The sequence below is a fragment of the Cyanistes caeruleus genome, chromosome 9, assembly GCF_971803275.1.
Source record: "Cyanistes caeruleus chromosome 9, bCyaCae1.hap1.1, whole genome shotgun sequence".
Taxonomy (NCBI): domain Eukaryota; kingdom Metazoa; phylum Chordata; class Aves; order Passeriformes; family Paridae; genus Cyanistes; species Cyanistes caeruleus.
In genome coordinates, this window is record NC_141709.1 from 3,875,850 (window position 1) to 3,892,894 (window position 17,045).

The following is a 17,045-nucleotide window of genomic DNA, read 5'->3' on the forward strand; positions in this document are numbered from 1 at the left end:
GTCCACGAAATGCTCTCGTCCTCACTCCCTGCCTTCTCAAAATACCAAACCTCTTACACAACAACTCCATCCCCACAGCAACAAATGGCTGTAACTGTATTTGGAAAAATGTGATCTGCTCCTGAAAAAACACACACTTTCGAAAACAGATCATGTGGATTTCTGTGCAGTACCTGGATGACAGGCATTTGCCTCAGGAGAAGCCCAAGACAAAATCTGACTGCTGCTACTGATGAAAGCTGAGCTGCAGCCCTGCAAAGTCCCTGTGCATGCCCTAAGCTATGCTCAGTCGGGTTAACAACCCTGATTTACTTTATTTATGTTGTTAGTGATCACTGTAACCAATATAACCTGTGTGAGAATGACAGCAGGGCCCAAAAGTCCCTCTGAACTCACTGTGGGGAGCCCAGCACGCAGTGGCACCCCCCGAGCTGGCTGCACACAGAATCAAATCTACCTTTTCAGCATGCTTGACTTCGTCCAGGCTTGGAGTGGTGTCCTTTTTCGTGTCCTCGTACTGTCCGTTGTTGAACACCCACGCAGCCGTCCTCTCCACCGGGGACAGCGTGGCAGAGTCCACTGGTGACTGCACCTGGGGCAGAGAAACCTGTTAGCATCCTCCAGAGAAACTGCACACAAGCCAGCTCTGAAACCCAGCTCAGCTGGAGGAGAAAGATACCCACGGATCTGGCAGCCTCAAAGGATCCCCAAAATGTCTCCTGCAGGGATACTTCATCCTCCCTTGTCTTTGGACCTACAGAACCCACCTGAATCCCTCTAAAACCAATGCACTTTAGAAATTTTTCTTCCTCTCCAAGTGAGCTTCTCTCTGAAAAAGTTCTCATTTCCCAATCCCATTCACATCTACCTCTTCCCTTTGCCACGCTGTCAGCAAGGCTTTCTCACCCTGCCACATCTTGCACACAGAAAACACAGTGACAAAGCTCTGCTTGCAGCGTGCTCAGGTGAGACAGGTTGTTTTCCCTGGACTGCTGAGGAGCTGAACTTGGGAGCAGCTTCCTCAGCCAGGCTGGGACAGACCACAGTGGAGCATGGAACTGCACAGCCTGGATCTGGGACAGCATGGCAGGACTTGAATGTGGCAGGGAGGTGTGACATGATCCAGGCAGTGCCTGCCAGGTTTGGATGGTCCATTGCAGCACCGCCACCCTGCCAGGGCCAGCTGTGCTGACTGCGAGAAATGTCCGGCCTCTTTGGAAGCTCTCTCTCTCCTCTTCAAAGGAATCCAAAAAGGGAGCCAAAAAAAGAGACAAGAAACTCTCTGCCTGGGTGGGGAAAACATGGCTTGCTATAAATTCCAAGCAATTTTCACAGACAAAGACAAGTTTATAAGCGCTGGAATTAGCATAATTACTCCTGAAAGAGCAACACTGTCTTATGTTTTTGAGAAATGCAAAAGATCAACTTCTCCCCAGCTGCAGCTTCTTTTTGTGCCCAGGCAGCTCTTCAGCTCCCTGCTTGGCCCAGTGGTGCACCCAAGTGCACTGTGCTCCCTGGATGGAACTTCTGAAGTCCCAGTCTCAGCCAGAAGCTCTCCATGGGGGAGGAACAGCTTCTTTAGGAGTCAGGGATCATGTCACCCTCCTGCTGTGTTTCTCCTGCTCAGAAAGAAGCCTCAGCAGAAATGTAAAAGCAATTAGGCAAAATTCCTTGGATTTAGGCAAAGGCCTTTTCCCTAGAAGGAAGTCCCAGCAAGAAAGGTAATAGCCCCTTAGGTGTAGCGTGGCAGCCTGGCAAAGCTCCTTAATTCAGATTTTCTTGACAGCATTTGCTGTCAGGCAGCCAGAGCGAGGGAGACCACGGACCATGAGTGGCTGTGAATCGCTGGAGAAATCAGGAACAGGATGGATGAACCCTGTCACCACCCACTGGAGCTACAGGGGACTCAGCCAGCAGAAAGGTGACAATAAAGTACATCCCCAGCCCTTCACCAGACTGCTGAGCAGCAGCAAATCTGGTCAAACAACCTTCCAAGTGTAGGACAAAGTATTTCCAGCAGCCAAATTCTGAAAGCTGTCAAAGACCAAGTGGATGGCAAGTCACACATGCTAATGGGTTACGAGTTATTCTCTAATAAAGGGCAAAAAAAGAATTAGCCTGCAAGGATCATTCCCCTCTTTGCCTCTCTTCCAGAGGAACACACTGACATTTCTGTTCCCACCTACCTCCTAAATGGAAATGGAAGGCAGAAAGTGACCTCTCCCAGCAAACAAAGGGCCCAGCTCTATATTCAGAAACAAATGGGACTTGTAGAGAACAGAGTCTAATAATTATAACGCCCACAAAACATGCCTAGAAAGAACATGCCCAACTTCTCTTTTCTCTTTCTCTTTTTTAAACAAGAACAGAATTCCACAACAAGATTTGCAATTAAAAGGATGCAATGGAATTTGCCTTGAAAAAAATGTTGGCCACTCGATTTGGCACCGTTCAAGACGTTGTTCATGGGTGTGGGGAAGTAGAGAACACATTGATTTCTCTCAATAAAGCAGGAGCAAGTACTCTAATGAATCCAGTGGAAATGATTAGTATAGAAAATACAGTGGGAAAACAAGTGGATGCACATCCTCTTCACATTTATCCTTGTTACTGGCCTAAAATGTGCTACCAGAAGCACACAAGGCCTGGTTGTATTCCATAAACACCCTTCACCTAGCCATGCCCCTATGTCCATTGTAAAACACACACTGCAGGAAGACACAAACACATGCACACTTCAAATAATAATTACTTCTTTGGGTATTACTAACTTGGCATACTAAGCTTTGGTTTGTGATTCAGTGTTTCTGGTCTGGTACTTGAATGAACTTGAGGTATCAAAGTAGTTTTGAAGACCTGATTTCTTCCTGGGTTCCCAGGCATCACCCAGGTTTTCCTGTAACATTCAGGAGTTTGCTGAGAAAACCCACCTCGGGCAGAGCAGAGGTTTTTCTGCCAGCTTCACCTCACAGCCCAAAGCCTTCCCCTTGCAAAAGCTGTGACCTGCAAATCATGTTTTCTACCTTCACTGTAGCATTGAAATACTCACTTCCTCTTTAAAATTAAACTAATTTAGGAAAATATTTTCACACACAGCAAATCACAGCAGGATTATTTTTTTTTTTTTAAAGAGATAAAGGAATGCTGGCTTTTTGACAGGAAAGCCTTGATTTATAGTTGCTTATGAACAACTGATGACCTGCATTAGGAGTTGGTAGATATAAGCACTCCTTTGCTAGAAAAAAATTTGCATTATTCATAGTTTTGGATGATTAATGAAAAAGCAGCACTTATTTGAGGACCAGCGAGAGATTGCTTCATCATGGTGAAATATGGATTTCTCCACACTTTAGACAACTGTGCTTATTTGTTATTTTGGCAGCAGTTATTCTGTGATGTTTTATCTTTGTTCATTTCCCTGTTCTGAGGTAGCTCTGCTTTTAAATTAGCACCACAGGGCAAATGCAGCCTCACGTGGTGATCTGAACTACCATTTGGAACAAAGCTGCACCTGTTTTTTTTTTCATTGCATTCAGGGAAATTTTCCAGTCCTGCTTCTTTCAGCAGGTTTGCTGCCACCTTAGTAAGTGGAAAACAGCTTGTTTTTTCTTTTAATTTAGTACAAAAGCATCCCAGTGGCACAGATGAGGTGGCTTGCCAAGCTTGTGAGGGTGACAAGCACGACTGTTCCTTACACCTGCTGCTGGCCACCGGCGTAAGTGCTGCTTCTCTTGATTCAGCTCAACTCCAAGGTCAAGAAAGCTTTGGAGGCCAAGGAGCTGAACACCAAAGGGGAGGCCTGGAGGCAGGATTTCCTTACCTGCTGCGTTTGCTGCCGCTGAATCGCCCGCACCTTGGGGACGGGGCTTTCCCTCGAGGAGGAGGACTGGTGCCGGGAGCGGTTCCCGTTCTGGACGGGCTCGATGCCCACGGCGCCCGAGGCTCCGGAAACGCTGCCCGTGCTGCGCAGGGAAGGGCTGTGTGTCAGGGTGTTCAGAGTCTTGGCCCTGGTGCCCAGCACGGCTTGGTCCATCTTGCGGATCTGCGCCTGGCTGCTGCTGTTCTGCCGGGGCAGCACCACTGGTACGTGCTTGTCCGGGCCCGCGGGGCGCCGCGCCGAGTCCTCGCTCTGCGAGCTGCGCTTGGCAGAGTCCTCCAGGCTGCTGTTGCTGCGCCCGCTGGGCTTGAAGTCCTCGCTGTTGCTGCGGCTCCGGGAGCTGGCAGAGCTCATGTTCTCCGGGCTGGAGTCCACGGAAGCCTTGGCCGTGGGAGGGCTCGGATTGTTGAGCTGGTAAACCGGGTTTTGGAATGAGAGAGGCCGGAGGCTGCCCTGTTGGTTCCACGCCGGGTGCAGCGGCCTCCGGACCTGGGGAGCGCTCTGGGGGGTGCTCTGGGTGTCCCACAGCTGTTTGATGTTGGCCACCTGGGTGACGGAGAGCTGGCTGCCCGCCAGGCGCAAAGGCACGTCGTGCATCATGGAAGCAGTGTCACTGTGAGCCGTGTGAGGGTCTTGCAGGTCCATCAGAGAGATGCTACGTCCGTTGGGCAAGACACTGACTTTCTCATCCTTATCTGAGCAAGTCATGCTCTGGGTGGATGCCTGCTGAACCAGCAGTAAAGTCTTGCCCCTAAAATGTCCATCTATGTTTTCCTGGGTTGGAGACTTCATCTTGTTTATGTCACTGTAGAGTGGAAAGGAATTTGGTTAATTTTTGAGCAGACAAGACCCCAAGAGATCTGTCCCAGAGAAGTCTTTCTACCTCACTTAACCTCCCCCCACTGAAAGCTTCAAGGAGCCAGACTTCCTTTTATGAGCTCTTTGTGTGCAAGTTAGAACACACTCTTCCTTAATTACCACTTATCTTGGAGAATTGTGTTTGATTCAAGAAGTCCTTCATCTTTATTTTCTTTTTCCCACAGGTGAAATGGTGAAATCTAAACCATTCCCACTAAATCCTCCCCACTTAGTCCCTTCTGAGGCTAGCAGTGCTATTAGTGCCAGATCAACAGGGCAGATGCCATTCAACCCTTTGTGAAAAGGAAATTGCCTCAAGTTGTGCCAGAGATGATTCAAATTTGGTACCAGGAAAAATTTCTTCACCCAAAGGATTGTTAACACTGGCTCAGGCTGCCCAGGCAGTGGTGGAGTGACCATCCTTGGAAGGTGTTTAGATGTGGCACACATGGTTTAGTGGTGGCCTTGGCAGCACTGGGCTAATTAATGGTTGGACTTGATATTTTTAGAGGGCTTTTCCAACCTTAATAATTCTATGACTCTGTGTACTATGGAGGTTTAAAATTCAGCAGGAGTTGTGTGAAGGCTCTTTCAGAGCTGGATGTAAGCTCAGAGGGCAGAGAATTGCACATGACAAAATTGGCCCTTGTACCTGATAGCACAGGTACTGCTCTGGGCCTGCAGCAGCCGAGCTCTTCGGCAGCTCTGCCGTGTCACAGCTCCAGATTTACAGCTGTTACAGTGGGAGAAATGCTGCATGAAACACAGGAGGGACTATTTCTGCTGTTCCACAGGTAATAAGGTTCACCTACAGCTCAGTTTTCCCATTAGCAGCCTGATGGCCAGAAGGAAACACCATGGCTGACCGTGCCCTCAGGCTGGCAGTAAATCACAGAACAATCTCTTTTATCAGCTCAAGCCATTGACTCCCAGAGATGTGGTTGAGTCCTGGGCAAGTCCAAAGCTCCAGGTGCCCAGTGCCACCTTGTGCACCTCTTATTGGGTTGGTGTATTCCCTGTGAGAGAGGCCTGAGCTCCCCATTCCGCAGCGGGGCTGCAGCCAGCTCAGGTGACAAAGCCCTCAACCCCTGGAACCACAGAATGGTCTGGGCAGGAGGGAGACCTCGAAGATCATCTTGTTCCAGCTCTTCACAGCTGCTTTAACAACCCCACAGTTGCCCTCCAGCCCCAGCTGGGACGTACCCATCGGTGGGGTCCTCAGTTATCTTCTGAAGCCCCGAGGAGAGACTTCCAGCGACATTTGGGCTGGAGCTGTGCTCCGTGAAACGTTTCAGCTGCTGCTGCGTAGGTGTAGGGCTGCTCATGGATTTTGTGATATCCGCAAGAATACGAGGGAGAGGTCCCAGTTTTGCCACGGTTGCCTGTAGGAAGGAATTTTCACCCTAATTGGATACAAGCATCACGACATCCGCCAGGGTGTGTTTTTTGTTTTGGTACCGATGCAGAGAGGCGGAGGGATGGAGCGGAAGGAAGGAGGGTGGGTGGTTGTGTGCGGGTGTGCCAGGATCGTAATGCAGTGTTATGGAGCGGCGCAACGACGGCGACGAGATGGATGGAGGAGACGAAACGGGGTGCAGCAGACATTGAGGAAAGAAAAGGAAATAGAAAAGAAATTAGGATTGACCCCCAAAATTAAAAATCATGCTCAATAAAACAAAACTACTGCCATTCCAATGCAAAACTATCATGCAAAGCACACTGAGTCCTGGGCGGGTGAGGTCTAAGTGAAAACTACGGCATCTGCTCATTGAAGGGCATTCAAAGGCTACAGATCCAGCCACGTATGGGGGGAAACTTTCCAGGCAAAGGGTGACATGTGATAAAGGAAATGCATGCCAACAGATGAGGGGGATCATGAGAGGATCGCAGGGGTTGAGGGTGATGGGGAAAGGGAAGGTTTTCATTTCATAAGCCTTTCATTTTTGGAACCCTACATGGATGCCATCTCCTATCACACTGTTATCAACAATTAATTAAGCCATTCTTCCCTACCCAAACATGAAAAAATAACTGCATGAGAGCATCAGTGATCCTCATCCCAGTATCACCCCACCAGCATGGGATGAAATGTGTGGCTCCAATTACAGGTTAGCTCAGTGCTGGCCAGGCTGAGGGTAAGAGCAGCTGGCCTTCAGCAAGGAAGGCTGCTCCTCCAGGCCCTGGCTCCTCACCCCTTTGGGCCACTGCTGGGAGAACAGCTACAGGGCATCTCCAGGCTCCTGGACTGCAGGAAGAAGGTGAAGGAGCTGCAGATTTATTAAAAAATTAAAATTCTGCTACAAACCCAATGTTATTCTCCAAGATACCTTTGTTTTCCCCATAAGCAGGTATCCAGCCAGCTTGGCTCCAGAGAAAGGTCTCTTAACAGACACTTTCATACAGCACTGTGGCTATTAAAATCTCCAAGGTGGCTCCTCTTATTATTTCCCAATCATTCCCCGCAGCAGAGCCATAATGAATGTAACCTTACCCCTTAATTCTCTTTTTAGGAAACCACTGTACCAGCTTCCAAGGGTCTGCTAGGATAGATCCATACATCTAACCTACAGAAAGGGCCATGCAGATCCATACATTTGGAATGCACACTGTGCACATGTATGAGGTAAATTGAAACACGAGATCACAGCTTATCATGAAACTAAGATTAATAGATGGACTGTCTTTTTGACTCAAGGGCATTTCAATTTACTCTAATGCAACAAGCTCAGATTTTTGTTTTCTCTTTTGAATAATGTACAGTGAAAAAATAGATACACAACCAGTAACTACTTTGGCAAACCCTAATGCAATAAAAAGTGAGTGCATTGCTATTCACCTTACTCCTCCAGTTTCAAAAGAAAGAATAATATACATGGAACATGGACAAAATAATGCACCTCTAAAAATTGAAGTAAGGAACAGTTCCAAGCACTTGGGAAGAAAAAAAAGACACACAGGTCAGCTTTTCTGGGCCTTATCAAGTACCTTTGCTACCAAGAATTTAATGATTTTGGCTCCTGCAAACCCACATAGCTAAGGAAGAGCAAAGCTCTGCCTTCCCTCCTTCTGTAGCTAAATGGAAACAGTGCTCATTGTTGGTGGTGTCTGCAGGGATCAGAAGAACTGGTATGAGCTCAGCACAGGGCACAGCAGAAAGCATCTTGCTCTGCTACAGGATGGCACTCGGAGCGGATCCAGCTTCTTACATGGCTTTCCTTGTATGCCAAAATCAAGGACTACGGAAATGAAAGCATCTCAGCAGGCTTTGGATCGGGTTGGTGATGAGAACAGTTCCGCAGGGCCAGCTCCTTTCTCCATCAGAACCAGGGGAGGGCCTGGTGTGCAGCAAAGCACCTCCCTTAGCACCACAAGGGCACAGCAACACGGCCTTTTCTGTCCAAATGTCTCACTTATGAGAAAGGACCGGCTGCCCAGGGAATTTCAGGTCCACTTTTAAGCAATGCCTTCAGCACCTGGCCCTCCTAAAGACTCTGCAAAGTGTGTGCACTGCTGCTGAAGCCCACCCACCTCACACGCCCTGCCACAGGCCCTCATCAGGAATCACGGAAGGAGCAGTTGTGAAATAGCTCTATCAAACATTTCTCTCCAAAGCTCCTGGTTTCCCTTGATATTCCCTGGTGTTTACTGTTGCCATGGTACCATCCCCTGATTTGCCCTCCTGGGCCTCCAAACAGCTTTACCTTATCAAGTTGGGACACAACATCCCACAGGAGGGAATGCAGCACGGAGAGCTCTTTGCCCAGGTCGATGTAGCCGTCATATCCAGGCATGTTCAAGATGGTATCTGGGTTAGAGAGCTCCCTCAGAAAACGCTGCATTCCTCCCCACTCATGTTCCAAAAATTCATTCATGAAGGCCATGTATTCTTCCTTAATACCAAACCTGCAGGAAAGGGAGGTGGGGGGGAAACCCAGTCAGTAACCTTCACACAATATACAGAGTACAAGCGCTCACAGACAATTACTTAAATACTTTACTTTAGATCTGCCTTTCTGAAGATTTGGAGTATTTTTAAGAAAAAAAGAAAAATTCAAAATCTAAAGATTTTGAAGTCTTGGAGGAAAAAAACCCACACAGACAATTTAAGAGATTCACTGCTTTGTTGTACTTACTTAAATACTACTACCTCACTGTTTATATTACAAATCACATCTCTTCCCCCTCCCTCCCACAGATACTCTTTTCCTGCTCCCATGTAGATGTGCCATGCTCTTTGTATCATTCAACTGAGAATTCTGGAGGGAGAGAGCATGAAAATCATGGTCCTTGGTGGGAACAGCCTTCTTTTCCTATGAAACAGCACATACACTAACATGCTAGTGCATGACCTTACTCGGTTTTATGCTGTGTCTCCTCCACAAAATTCAACACAGCTCCAATCTGCGTGTGAGGAAAATTTATCTGAGGTGTCTCGAGTGTTCACATCTAAGTGAGAAGATTCCCATTTTCCTAAAGCTGGCTTCAGTTTGCCAGAGAATCAGCTGCCTGTGAGCACAACTAGGATCAGGCACACTGCAGATTTCAGTTTCCCTGGCACCACCTACTTGGTAAAGTTGGCAAGGTTCTGGATGACTTTAGCAATGAGGGTGAGAGTGCGAGAGGTCTGGTCATCAGGGTACTCCTGCATGAGGTTGAAGAGGCTGGGGGACATGATGGCAGGGCACAGGAAGCGGAGGAAGAGAGAGGCACTGATCAGGCGTTCAATGATGTCCTGCTTGCCCCTGTTCAGGCACTGCTGCTTCCAAGATGCAAACACTTCCTTCAGCTCACGAGGGAACACGCTGAAAAGCAAAACAAAAACCCATCAGCTCTTTTTTTCTACCTCCTCTTTTTTTTTCCTCTTTCACTCTAGGCTAGGTAATGTCATCAGGCATCTATTCATAGATCCCCATTTAATCTGGTGGCACTTAAATAGTCTTTAAAGCACCCCTTGTTCATATGTGTGAAGGGAGGCCATTTCCAGACATGCTGATTTGCAAGCTAAGAACTACTTATCCATTGCTGCCCTGGAGCAAACAGGGTGTTAGAATACTGAAAACAAACTGAGCCAAACTGAGCTCATCTCCGTATCTGACAGTTTTACCTTGCTTGTTAAGCTCTCAATACTTAATGCCTTCCCTTCATGCCAAAGCAGAAAGGCCCTTCTTCTTCCACTGCTACTCAGAAACAGAGATTAATAGAAACCTCTCTGCCAGTGCTTCCTCCCTGTGATTTCCTGTTCAATTCCACACATCTGAAGGGTCTAAAGGTCTTCTGTACAAATCAAAACTTGCAGCTTTTTATGCCAAGTCCAAGCTAAGCTATTACCTTCTCACTTTATTCCCTCCTTATCCAGTCCCACTCAGCATGTGTTCCCTTGGCAGAGGATTTGTGCAGAAGCCCCCACAGGTTTGTGGGCTGGGAGTCCTCAGTCTGAGCACAGGTTCCACCCGCAACCTGGACCCTCATGCAAGAAGGCAGTGAGAAAAGGGGACAAAGCCTGGGAAGATGGATGGGGCTGTGCTCCTTCCCTGTCCCACTTCTGCTCCCTCACCCTCAGAGGAGGAACAGGCACCTCTGAGCAAACTGGGACAAAGAGAGGAAGAAGGAAGATGCCTTACCAGTAGGAATTGATAATCTTGCAGAAGACCAGCTCACAACACATTTTCAGGTTGCACTGATGATCTGCTAATTCACTCTGTGAGCACCTGCTGGGATCCGCTTCACAGTTTTCATCTGACTCATACACAGCCTTGATAAACTCCCCTGGAAAAAGAGGAGAGAAACCAGGGTAGTTACAGGAAAAGCCTACTTGACACACCTTTAAATCCTGCTTATGTCTTTCCTTGGCAACTGCTCTGGGTGTCTGCAGTTCAGCCTTCAGACACCAGCTGTTGGGGGCACGACTCCTCCCAGCCCTTTCCCAATACAGCACAGCCTGGTCCCTGATGCTCCAGCCTCCCCTGCTCTCACTGTCCCCAAGCACAGTGCAAAACCAGGATGGCTCTGCTTAGCAACCCTGCAGGCACTTCCCTTGTGGCCTAGAGAGGAGGATTTGACTTGGTATTCAGACTGTGTTGTCAAGTATGAAATTATCCACAGTCTTAGGAATGAAGCTGTGTGTTATTTGTCTTCATAATTTCCACAGAAAATGCGCTGGCAATAATATTTATTTATATTATTTCTGAATGTGCCTTTTTTAAAAAAATTTTCAGAAGTGTCACCTTGCTCTTGAATAAGAGTGATACCCAAGCACTAGCTAAATGCTGCTAATTCTCCCAACCTTTTATATCAACACCTTACAACGTTTTTATGGGCTGCATCTTTTAAGCTCCTTAGCATTTCTGTCACCCTTCCCTTTCAGCATCACAACAGAAACTGCTCACATACAAACCACATGCAGTTGACTTTGTCTGACAAACTGGAATTTACTACTCAGTGGTTTCCCTCCTCTATATGCAGGCATTCCAAGTGATTTTTAAACTGTTGGGTGTTTGCTAGGAGAAGCCCTTTATTCATTGGCTTAATGATTCAATGTCTTTCAAGTTCATCTCCTCAGATGATCTTGCTGGCTCTGAGCTAACACAAGGCTTGTTTGTGCAAAACGGGTTTGTTTTTAGCACTTGCTTTCCTAAAAAACCCTTAAACACCTCTCAGCCCCTTCCCAAATCTCAGCTTCGTGTTGTTGCAAGCAAAGCAGGCACCACATTTTCTTAATTTCTTTTTTTTTTCGTGCTGCAGTCCAAAACATTCCTGCTGAGGGCATCTAAATGCCTTACTTGCAAAACCGCTGGCATCACTTTTGTTAAGCCAATTCTGTTGTAACTCTTGTTTACTGGATAATATTTTTTATCCTTAAACATATTTGACACTTACTCTTTTGGCCCAGAAGACCCTGCTATAATCAGATATAAGATTCCCTTACAGACATGTTACATTGTTTACACCAACCATACAGGGCAGCTGAGTAAAATTTAAAACCTGTCAAAGAATTATGATGGGGATATTGTCATGAGCAAAGTTGCCCTGAGCTGCAGACAAGCTGGATGGCCTTAGGGGCATTTTCCATCTCTCCTGCCTATAATTTACCATCATCACTCAGTGCTAAATGATGTATTAGAAGTCATTAATGTTAAAATATTTTATGCAATTACTGCACATTAAGGAGCATGCAGTCAGCTATAATGGAGTGGCCCCACAGCTGATGTTCAGCCTGCTGGGAAGTACAGCACAAAAGTACCAGGCTGCTCGTTTCTCCATACCAGGTGAGAGCCTACAGCTGTGACATAACACTCAGTGGTTCCACCCAGGAGAATAAGACTACCAGAACAGGCTCCTTACACTTCAGAAATGGCCAAAGTGGGTATAATCCCAGAGCTGACTACACTAACCCTCGGAGCACTAATTTAGCCAGCTTGACGCCTTGCCAGTGTCTGGGATTGCTGAGGACAAGCAAGACTGCTGGGAAAGCAAGCTGCTTGGCTATTTTTTCCTTTTTGTGAAAGGATGTGGTGTGGGACTTGGTTTTGGCCTGATCTTGCTTCTCTTGTATCAATATCCAAAGCTTTCTTCATCCCAGAAACAACAGGGTGGGTGGCTCATTGTGCAGCTGTGGATAAGGGAGATTGTGCAGAGCTGCTGAAACCCGACTGCGGTGTGTCTGCAGAATTCAGAGAGCCTGGGTTTGGTCCCCTTTACTGCTATCTTTGTGTGGCCAGGAATTCCCCAGGCACTGGCTTAGGACTAGAGCAGAACCTTTTGCTGGAGTGGGAACAATAACAAAATTATCAGAGTTCAGCCTGGCACATAACAGTGGCCATGAAGACCCTGTAGGGAGAATGGAGTAGGAGATCACAGGATGGCCAGGCAGTTTTAATCAGTCAGTGAATACTGAGCACTCGGGATAAACACAGGCAAGAGGCTTCCCAGACAGGATGCATCTTCATCTCCTGTCCTGGGATGCTCAGCAGCTCTGCAGCCTCACTCCCTGGCCTTGTTTCTTAATTGACTATGTGTCCAAACCCCTTTTTCAGGCCTATTTGTAATTCAGATCGAACAACCACCATTGCTCACAAAGAAATTGCAGTGTTGTACCTCTTTATCACACTAGAGACACAAAAGAAAGTTACCCAGAAAAACAGAACATGGTAACACAAACTTGAAGAGGGTGTCAGCTACATTAATATGAGCTTGCCTTGCCTTGGGTGCTACTCCTGCAGGCACCAAAGAGCACCTGCATATGGAGGAAGGGCATTGAGAGCAAGACTCTGCTATCAGTGTGTGAGACACTCGGGCTGAGCACTGAGGCAGCTCCTTCCCATCCCAGCTGCAGCCACAGCTCAGGGTCAGCCCTTGCTGTGCAAACAGGTGGCAGACAGGGAGTTTCTTACCCAGTGCATCCTGGAGGTACTTCTGTCCTACCAGCTTGAGGTATTCCTCAATAGCTTTGGTAGCAAGAGTGTTCTCCCTGAAGATCAAGACGTCATGTTCGGCACAACGATCTACCTCAGCCATCACTAAATCTGTCAAGAAGTCCTGAGGAAAAAAGGTCAAATGGCAAAGGTGATTTTAACCAGCTCAGTCCTGCCAGGCTAACTGCAGAAGCCAAGAAGGAAGGATATTTCAGGATAATAAATAATTTCTCAGCCTGAGACAAGGGGTGCAGCTGCTACATGAAGTAAGAGCTGAAGAAGCAGCCAGGGCTCCTCTTGGGTTTATTATACTTAGAGAATGATACAAATCACAAATTATAAAGGGTGAAGCAAAAATCTCTAAAAAAAAACCCTTTATAGCCAAGCTTGTGTTTCAGTTTATCTCCAGAACAGAACCTCTCACCAGTTTGTTTATCGAAGGCTTTGTCTGCTGAAAGAAACTGTGCTATTATATTTATCCTTATCTTTATAAGGAATATTTCTTACAAACATGGATTTAAAAATCCAAATTGGAAGTGATGCACAAGTTATCACAGCTTGATGATATTTAAATAAGAAAAATGGTTTAATAAATTAAATTCACAAACCAAAAGTACTTTAGGATTTGGGAAAAAAAAAAAAGTTAACATTCAACTTGCTTGTTATCTACGTGGCTTAACTTGAACTGTATTCAATTGTCCAGGCAGGAACTGTCAGCAAGCTTTGATACAGTGAATAATCTCTTTATATAGGGTCTAATTCTACAGTAATACTTATTTCCTGAAGTGGTAACTTTATGTGAGTCAATGACATTTAGTACTCTTGGTTTTCAGTCAGTTATTGTTGGTTTCTTTTCAACAAGAATTCTTTTCACCTGGCACAAACTGGGAACATCCAGCTGTATCCCCATCAGCAGAAGCACGAGCAGGAAATACCCTCTTAGGAGCTTTATGGCAGCCCGAGCCACCTGGTGCCTCCCGTAAATAGAGGTTCAAAACTTCACACACCAGGAATGCAAAGTTATAACACTAATTTATCAACTTGCTGCAGCTGGCACTGCAGCAATCCAGAGCCTGTTTTCCAGCAGGGTTTCAACCTGCTTTCAATCTTAGCTACCAGCTTCTCTCATCAGATAAGTAAAGGTTAACGTGTTCCTGTCACACACACTGTCACAGAGCACCAGCCATCCCGGGATGTTTTCAAGGGGCATGCGATTATGCAAGCAGAAAAGGACCTTTTCTGGAATACTTAGATGAGGCTGTCCCTTGGATGTTGTTTACAGCCATCCTTCCACATCTCTAGCCCACTGACTTGTGCTTTACTTGCTCTAGCTGGTTTCACTGGCAGAAGCTGTTTCCAGTGTGGCACTGCTCACACAGAGCACCTGGCAGGCAGCAGCCAGATAGATCAATGCCTGCTAATGCTTCCCAGAACTTCCCACGACCTGCAGGATGCTCTCCCACAATCCATTTGAAGAAATCAGTGTCCACCCAGAAGTCCCAACAGCATCCTTGGGGCAGGTGGGATCACCATTAATTCGGTATAGATCCCCCAAATGGCTGTTCAAAGGCTGAGCAAATCGATGCCGGCATTGATCAGCTGACTCAGCGCTGACTCAGCGCCGGCACCCGCTGCTCACTGTATCACAGGCTTATTTATAGAAGCAATTCTCCAGTTTACCAATCTCTTGTTCACTTGTCTCTTAACCTACATCCTGATTTTAGGAATGCAAGGGAAGATCCCTAAACATTCAAACGTAGCTGCTAAATTTTCAGAGTAACGTGAAGTTCTAGAGTCCTCGCGCTTACACTTAGATGTAAACAACACCTACTGCTGCTGCTTATTGTCATGGGCCCCCCAGTTTCCACCAGGAATCCCTTATCAGCAGCCAGAGCCACTCCAACAGGAGTCACCTGTGCTTACCTTGGCTCTCCCAGTGCTCTGAAGAATGTGCACCAAGGCAGAAGCCATCTCTTCCTTGTTCTTGACACTGATCACAGGTTCCAGCACGGAGCACAGCAGGGCGTAGTTGCTCGTAACATACTCCCCAAATTCTTTGTACTGCTCCATGGGCAGGATGCTGATGGTCTGGTAACGGGATTTGATCCGGATGGAGGGTCCCCCTGACTTGCCTTTGTTGGCTGTAGGGGTGCTGACTGGGTACCATTTCTCCACAAACTGGCGACCGCTCACACTGGCTGTGGGAATGTTGACCAGGCCTATGTAATTGTTCTTGTCCTTTTTCTTTTTCTTCTCCACGTCCTTGTAGATGTGAACTGTGATGCTCTGAATCTGCGGGAGAGTGTAGAACTCAAAGTGCTCTCCCCAGAAAATGTTATCTGCTTTTGCTTTGCTGGTGGTGCGGGCATAGAGGGTGTCATCAAGGCACAGCTCACAGAAGTATTTCTTCTTAGGGGTCAGATCCTTGGCCTCTATGATCCAGAGGCAAAGCACGTTTTCAGCTCGACGGCAATTGTCCTGTGCAGGAGAAAGAGATCAGTTTAGATTCAAAACCCCTAAAAGCTGAATATTTCATCTTCTAAAGTAGCAGCAAAAGGGCTGCCTTTTCTGTCTGAGGTAAGGACAGAGTAAGAATTCAGAATCAGATTGTCTGATCCAGAGAGAATTGGAATCTCTAGAAAACTGGACATTTTCTAACACAGAGGCAAAGGGCTGTCATTTGTATGTCAAGAGTGTGGGGACTGGGATATTTTTCTTCTTCAAAAGATGTATTTGAAATGCTTTAGAAAACCAACACCCTGCACAAGAGCCTGTCCAAAGCTGCCAGACTGGTGAGGAATCCCAGAGCACTGTTAGCCTGTCCCTGGGAGGTAGGAAGGCAGCTATGGAGTGACTTATCAGATATTTCCAGCTGACCTGTAACTTGATTCCCTGTCTCACTCCAGCTCCAATTTGTTTAACGTTGGTTTTTTTTGCGTTTCCTCCCCACGCCTATCTCTGCCTCTAGATTAAAACACGACCCTTATGAAGCTGTGCCCCATCCTTGCCGGGTGCATGGCCTCAGAAATCCAGCCTGCATCCCAAGCTGGTGCTGGGGCAGGGACCAGGAAGCACACTGGTGTGTATTTACTCATTAAAGGTTTGACCTACTGCACTCCCTGGAACAGCACACGGCAGCTTTAGACACACGGATGAGCGGACGGCTCCCCAGACTAAATTAATTGAGGATGCATCTGTGGGAAGCCCTGGTACACTGGACTAAAATCCAATCATACCACCTCCATTCCCCCACTAATCTTATTTCCGCAGTTTCTATTACCTTCATCGGCTGCGATAGTCTGCGTATGTTTTCCATCCACCAGTCCCTCTCTGCTGCAGAGGAACAACTGAAGCATTTACTGCCTTTGGAGTAGGTTACCTGGAATGAATAAATGACAGACTGAGCTCAGGCAAGCCTAGGAGACATGGAAGAGGCTGCAAAATGCAAGGAGGGAGATAAACAATGCTCGAATAACAAAGTAAATATGAAAAAGGGAGGTAAAAATACAGTGGCCTAGAAGGCAGAGAGGATAAAAGGCCCACAAAACACAGAGAGCAGAAGTTTGAGGTTATATAAAACTGGAGAAACTAAAGAATTTATATAAAATTAAGAGCACCGGAGGCTCCTCTTAAAGACTTTTAAACAAAGCTTTAATCAGCCAGTAAATCTATTCTGTTTTTAAATAGCTGTTAATTGATCTGTGGCTATTAAAGCTTGCCAATTTCCCTGCTAAGGCCCAGGGGCAGATGATTTGGTTACCAACAGTGTAAAGACAGAACAGATAATGCATTAACATAAGGCAAAACACACTGGACATGATGAGCTCAGTAAATCCAAAATATTTCCAGGGGTCCATATAGACAGCCTAAACAAACTGAGGGAGTTGTGCCCTGCTCCA

The 17,045-nt window shown here is 46.7% G+C and overlaps 1 protein-coding gene across 23 annotated transcripts in view; it reads right to left on the reverse strand.

The window, feature by feature from the left end:
- RASAL2 (RAS protein activator like 2) overlaps window positions 1-17,045 on the reverse strand; it is a 160,837-nt gene that overhangs the window by 9,780 nt on the left and 134,012 nt on the right. For 12 of the 23 annotated variants that reach the window (XM_086842941.1, XM_086842939.1, XM_086842937.1 and 9 more), the window contains 9 exons: window positions 16,427-16,525; window positions 15,070-15,624; window positions 13,126-13,270; window positions 10,357-10,501; window positions 9,301-9,537; window positions 8,437-8,638; window positions 5,939-6,138; window positions 3,821-4,682; window positions 458-592 (listed from right to left, as the gene is read on the reverse strand). In XM_086842941.1, coding sequence (XP_086699067.1) covers window positions 458-592; window positions 3,821-4,682; window positions 5,939-6,138; window positions 8,437-8,638; window positions 9,301-9,537; window positions 10,357-10,501; window positions 13,126-13,270; window positions 15,070-15,624; window positions 16,427-16,525 — 2,580 coding nt within the window. The remainder of the gene's footprint in view (window positions 1-457; window positions 593-3,820; window positions 4,683-5,938; window positions 6,139-8,436; window positions 8,639-9,300; window positions 9,538-10,356; window positions 10,502-13,125; window positions 13,271-15,069; window positions 15,625-16,426; window positions 16,526-17,045) is intronic. The other 11 variants (XM_086842942.1, XM_086842940.1, XM_086842944.1 and 8 more) reach the window with 1 other exon arrangement.